We start from the raw sequence: 6,000 nt of genomic DNA, 5'->3' as shown, positions 1-6,000 counted from the left end.
TGTAGAAAAGCCACTTCACTTAACACAGTTACAACCCATGACCTTGGCAGAGAAACCCCATGAAATCTATTTGAGCCTCCTTGTCAGGCGCATTTGGATTTGATAGCCAACACTAGTCTAAGGCATAGAGTTGCATAAAATTTGCTCTCCTGGGCATCTAGTAAATACAGCATAAATGATGCTTACAATTTTTTTTTTTTTTTCCTACTTGCACATTTAAAAAAACCCTCTGCTTAGGACAATCAAAGTTAAATTCTTTGGTGGTCATTTAAAAAAAGCCCCAACTATACAAAGACAATTGATCAGTTGTCCTATACTGAGGTAATTTGAGGAGTGTCGTAAGAACGCTGCGCTACCAACACCACTTGGCCATCTTCCCTGCCTAAAAGCAGCTCCCATTTTTTTAATATACTCAGTGTAGACCTCTACAGCGACCTGGAGAGGTCCTGTTCCATAGCCTGTCTTAACACATTGCATATAAGCAAGGCTGAAAGTTGTAAAGAGAGTGTATCCTACAGTCAGGAATGGAAAGTTCTTCCGTGTATTACGTCCTTGAATCGACCAGGAAGATTAAGTACGTAGTCTACCGTAACATCGATATATTAGAATGCTGCCACACATTAAAATATAGCGTAGCTTATGGAGAAACAAAAAGAAAAGGAAATACAACTTGCAAAGACCTGACAGATGCCATCTGAACATCATTAAAGGGGGGAATGTCAAGTACATAAAAAAAATATATATATAATCTTTCCACTGTTTGCCTAACTTCCTGTTGTTTGCATATGCTTTTCATACAACAGCATGAAAATCATGTCACTTGGCAAAGTGATTTTGGTTTGTTTTTTATGGAAAACCTAATGGAACATAACCTTTTACTTTTGTTTGTTTACCAGAATAATCGATTATGTCCACACAGCTCCCAGAGCGGTGCCTGTTGAACCCACAGCAGCAAGAGCACAGAATACTATAATTGGATATAAATGAAACTGGTTTTGTTCCTTTTGAATTTTTTTTTTTTTTGGTATTAAAACAATGAGGGGAACAGATTTTACTTTCCAAGGGACGATTTCCATCTAGTTTCCAAGGGACGACTCCCATCATGCTCATGAGAAAGGGAGGGCAAAACCAGGATGCAGTACTTGACATTGGCCCCTTTAAACAGGGAAAATACGCTTTGGAAAAAACAAACGAAACCTTACTCTGCTGCCTACGAGAAAAACATAAATAGATATTAAGATACTCTTTAACCTGTAAGAAATGTCAAAGCTACTCGAGTAAGTAAAAGTCAAGTGTTCCTCATGCCCCAATGACATGTTAGGAACAGCAAGGAGACAGCGATTCTGTGCAAGTTTTCTGGCAGGTGGTGCAATAACATCACATCTCAAACATTTAAGTAGGGGTTTTTTTAGATATATGCAAATTGTTTTTCTCCTAGATTAACATTTTTGTGAAAAAATAACAAGGAAATTCAATTACGAAGCTATGTTTTGTTTAAGTAAACTGTAAATACCTTATAAACTCTGGTCTAACACAATTTCTAAACAAAGATGGGTTTCATTTTTTAGCTTGTTCACACTCATGGATTACTATCTTGTATGTGATTCATCTTTGCATGCATAGTGTAAAACCTTAGAGTTTGTTTTTTAGATTTTTATGATCTACCAATGTAGGAGTGCTGACAGGAAACAAACTGATGCCTTTGTAAAGAAATGCATACAGAGACATTTTTAAATTAATAGTAAATTAGTAATGAGTAAAAGCTTACCCCACAAAAATCAAATCAGCTGCTACATTTTAAAACTCTTCTTATGTATGATAAATAAAGTTAATTTTCCTGTAAAAAATTTTCATTAATCTTTCAACCTGCTTTTTGAACAATAGAATAAATAAAACCATTAGTGCCTAAAAGTTCAAATATGCTACAGATGTTTAAGATAACTGAATAACTACATTAAAATGCACCATGAGAAAACTCTTTATCATTTTCCATGCAGGAAGCCAACTGATATTTTTGTGAGGTACCGGTCTTTCAAAAATACTCATAAGTTAGTTACCTGATACACCTTCTGTACATGGTATAGTTAAAAATCTAACTGTACAGTGTTTCAATCATATATAATGCATATAATCTGCTGAATATGGCACAAATGCTAAGTTTCCACACCCACACATCCTTTGCCGTAGAACACATTTTAGGCATAACACAACACTGAAGAATAGAAAAGTGCCTGAAACTGAAAAAAAAAAAAAAAAAAAAAAAGACACTCAAGTAGTAATAAATTAAACCTCATTCAAACCGATATAAAAGTTGTTCAAGTGTTTAAAAGTATCAGATGTGTCATGCAACAGAACAACAGACGATTCAGGCAGGCACACCATGCATTAGAGTTTGCATTCATGGTATCACAAGGTATCTCTCCCCCCATTCTGCGTGGCCAGGGAGCGCTGGGTACCCGCGGCACTGCTTAGGCTCACGTGGTGGAACCTCCAAAACTTCTCGGTCTCCTGCAGAGGAGGTTGGTTTTTACGGAGCGAGGCCTCGGAAGGAGAACCAGACAACCTCAACGCTGTACAGTGGTATCTTGCTGCAGCATAAAGAGAGGCATAACGGAGCTGCATGAAAGCAAAGCGGATCTTTTCTTGATTAGATTTTCCAGTCAGTGCAGTTCCCCACAAACCGACCGATTGACCACCGCAACATGCTTCTCTGGACTGGCCAAGTTTGCACACAAAGGAAACGTCTTCGCAGAACATACCACCTTTTCCTTTTTTCTTTTTTTTTTTTTTTTTTTTTTTTTTTTTTGTTTTGGCACAAATCCTTCTGTACTCTTGCAGCAAGCTCTTCACCATACCAGAATTCAGAGATACTAGCCTGTACAAACACCAGCGCTTATTCTTCCACTGAGTAAACTACAAAGACAGCAAAGTGCCCGCAACAGCTTTGCTTCTCCAGCAACTTTCCCTTCTCTCTCTAGGGAGAGCACCAGCATAATTACACTTCAGACAAAGGGATGTTCTTGCCAAGCTCTTTAATTCCCTGGAGAATTCGCTTCATATGACCCACTTTCGTTATCCCCAGGTCCTACAGAAATTAAAAAAAAAAAAAAAAAAAAAAGGAAAAGAGAAAAAGAAAAAGAAGGAAGTTTATTTACAAAAAGGAAAAAAACAAAACCCATTGATTATGATCTAGCCATGCAACAAATGTCTAGAAATATGTTCAGCGCAATCAACATTAACTGGAAAAGATTCTACGGCACTAGAAAGTGTTGCCTAACAACAAAAAAAAAATGCTTAGAGCATACAATGAATCCCTCTCTGTTTTACAGACAGAAAATTACTTACCTGCAATAATGACAACCCAAGGCACTACAATATCTGTCAAAAACATCTTTCACCTGACTTCTAAGTACAAAAACCTTTTGCAATTTCTGGCAAAAAAAAAAAAAAAAAAAAAAAAAAAGAACAATCTCCCCCTCCTCTCTAATACAGCAATCAAATGCTTGGCAGGATGTGATGGATTAGGGCTTCTGTCCAGCAATGTCACTTGATCTGAGGCCCTATGATGTCTGTTTTAATCAACAAACACACATATCCCCAGATTCTCAAGGGAAAGTGGATGTAATGGCTACAGGCATGTAGGACAACTTCCCTTTAGAGAGCAATAGAAAAGGTAAGCATTTGTTTTTCATTCCAAAAAGGTTACGTCTCCTAACATGGATCTTCCTGATTAGAAAGCTGGAAGAAAAATTGTCAGAGACATGACAGTCACATCCCAAAGGAAAATGTCAAAAGCACAAGCGTAAATCTCCTCCTAGTCACCACTAAAACAATCACATCAGCTGAAATCTTTCTAATATTGGTTTCTGGGACCCATCTCCGTATGAGTGACAAGAGACAAGAAATTTTTGCAGCAAACCTCTTCCAGCATTAATAACAGTTTTCACAACATCCTTTTTCAATTTTTACTGGTCCAATGGTCAGAGGAGCAGAATGGGACACCCAACTGTGCTAACGATCCTCAACTGCACTAATGAATTTTCAGCTTTGAAATTGGAATTTCAGTGGAAATCTGCTTCTCTTATCTGTAAAACCCAGCTTTGAAAAACTCTTTAAAATCCTGGTGTTAGTGATGTTGAGCAAGTGACATATTCAAACATTAGTTATTTGTAGAATAAACCTTATGTAAATTTATTGTGATTAAATAAAAAATCTTAGTAAAGTTTCACTATCTATTCTTCTGAAATAGAAATCCTTTCATTTCAATAGTAAGATTTTCCATTACAAAGACATTAAAAGGAAGGGAGTGCAATTAAGCAGCTTGAAATAATTATTCTCACAGAGAAAGAAAAATGAAAGCAAATAAAAATATTCTATATATACTCTACACAAAGACTGCATCTAACTTCCTACAGTCACTGAAACCTCAGGAAATCTGCACTTTGTATTACTTGAAAAGTGTTAGCATGCAATTCATTTTGCATTTCTCCAAAGGAAGAAAGTGGTGGTAAGATGGGCATGAATTAATTATTTTGTTAGAAAGGTAGCACAGCACAGATTAAACAGGTGGATTAATTTTCAGAGAGTCAAGATGGAATTCTGGTTATGTTAGAGATGAAAAAAAAATCTGGTTGTTTCTTCAGTAGAAAAATGTCTGCAATATAAATATGTGACCATCCTTTACAATACTTCGGCACAAAGTTGTCAGCATTAAAGTGCTCAAGTTGTGTTCCTAAAAGTCCCCAAACCAAGTGCTGTTGATAAACCTATCTGAAAAAAAATTCTGGATTTTCCACATCACATCAATTTATAAACATTTTATCAACACTTATAAAAACATGTAATACTAATTTTTAAGTTAAGAAAATTGATGTAGGCAGCAGTTGTTAAATTTGTCCCATGGTGACAGTAGCATTTATCATTTTAGATTTGAAGAATATTTTCTTGTTTATACTAAACTTAATTTTCCAATGAACGAAAAATACACACAGCTATTGAAATTACTGAAATAGCCTAACTGCTATGTAGAAGAAATTCTACGTAAGGAAAAACCTATAAGGATACTTTCCAAACCACGAAAAGCCACACATGCGTTAAAGGTTAAGAACTTGCAAATTCTTCAGAACAAACATTTTTCATGAGTAGAACTTCTGTTGGATAACCAACATAGCGAGATGCTGCCAGACTGCAAAGATCAGAGGAAAGAATCATATTATGAAATTCCCAGAAAGCTCAGCCACTTTTTCCACCAACCTTTACAAAGTATCACCTATATTTCAGAGGCAAGAGGTTTTATTTTCATTCGAGTTGAAGCTGCTGCAACGTAGATCAGAATAGCAAGCCTCAAGAGCCTTACCACAATTCTGGGGACACATTTGATAAATTCTGCCACGCTTCTAGGAAAAAAAAAAAATCAACCGACAAAATAACCTCTGAATTCTTATGCTGTGTAATAGCTTGGTTTGGAGGAAATTAAGATTTATACATTCCTGCCACTAGACGCTATCTAGCATTCTCAGTTTTCTGCTGATGTGGGAAAATTTGCAGAAATTCTGTCATCTTAGACCAAAAGGATCTGCTATGGCAGCATAACATTCATCATTAAAAAGGCAAAATCCCCCAAGATCTGCATGCATGAGTTTCATCATGCTGTACATAATCTGTCCATATTTAATTGATATCTAATTAACAAAAATTAAATTTGACTAAAATACGGTTCTGAAGACAACACTAGCCAGAGTCTGAGGAAGAAAACAGCCTTTCTTTCTCCCCAGCTATGGCCTTAAAACTACAGGATCACCTCTTCTGCTCTCCCTAACCACTTTGCCATCTTCTAGGCCTTCAGCAGGTAAGGCTCGAACAAATCTGAGAAAGAAAAAAAAAAAAACCAAAGGTTGGGCATGAAAAAGCTGATGAGAGCTTTCAGGAGCTCTTCATCTGCATTATATTATGGTGAGTAGGCCCCTGTCTGCTCAGCCAAGAATCCATTTATTCCAGGTT

At 36.5% G+C, this 6,000-nt stretch overlaps 1 protein-coding gene across 2 annotated transcripts in view; it reads right to left on the bottom strand.

Annotated features, from left to right (window-relative positions):
• Nucleotides 1-2,656: 2,656 nt before the first annotated feature.
• DGKH (diacylglycerol kinase eta) overlaps nucleotides 2,657-6,000 on the bottom strand; it is a 169,944-nt gene continuing 166,600 nt past the window's right edge. The window contains exon 31 of one of the 2 annotated variants that reach the window (XM_074153646.1): nucleotides 2,657-3,085. In XM_074153646.1, the coding sequence (XP_074009747.1) occupies nucleotides 2,996-3,085 (90 nt within the window). In that variant the 3' untranslated portion in view covers nucleotides 2,657-2,995. The remainder of the gene's footprint in view (nucleotides 3,086-6,000) is intronic. The other variant, XM_074153654.1, reaches the window with a different exon arrangement.

This window comes from Numenius arquata, chromosome 1 (assembly GCF_964106895.1).
Source record: "Numenius arquata chromosome 1, bNumArq3.hap1.1, whole genome shotgun sequence".
Taxonomy (NCBI): domain Eukaryota; kingdom Metazoa; phylum Chordata; class Aves; order Charadriiformes; family Scolopacidae; genus Numenius; species Numenius arquata.
The sequence above is the reverse complement of the archived record's forward strand: the minus strand, read 5'-3'. Positions and strand labels throughout refer to the sequence as shown.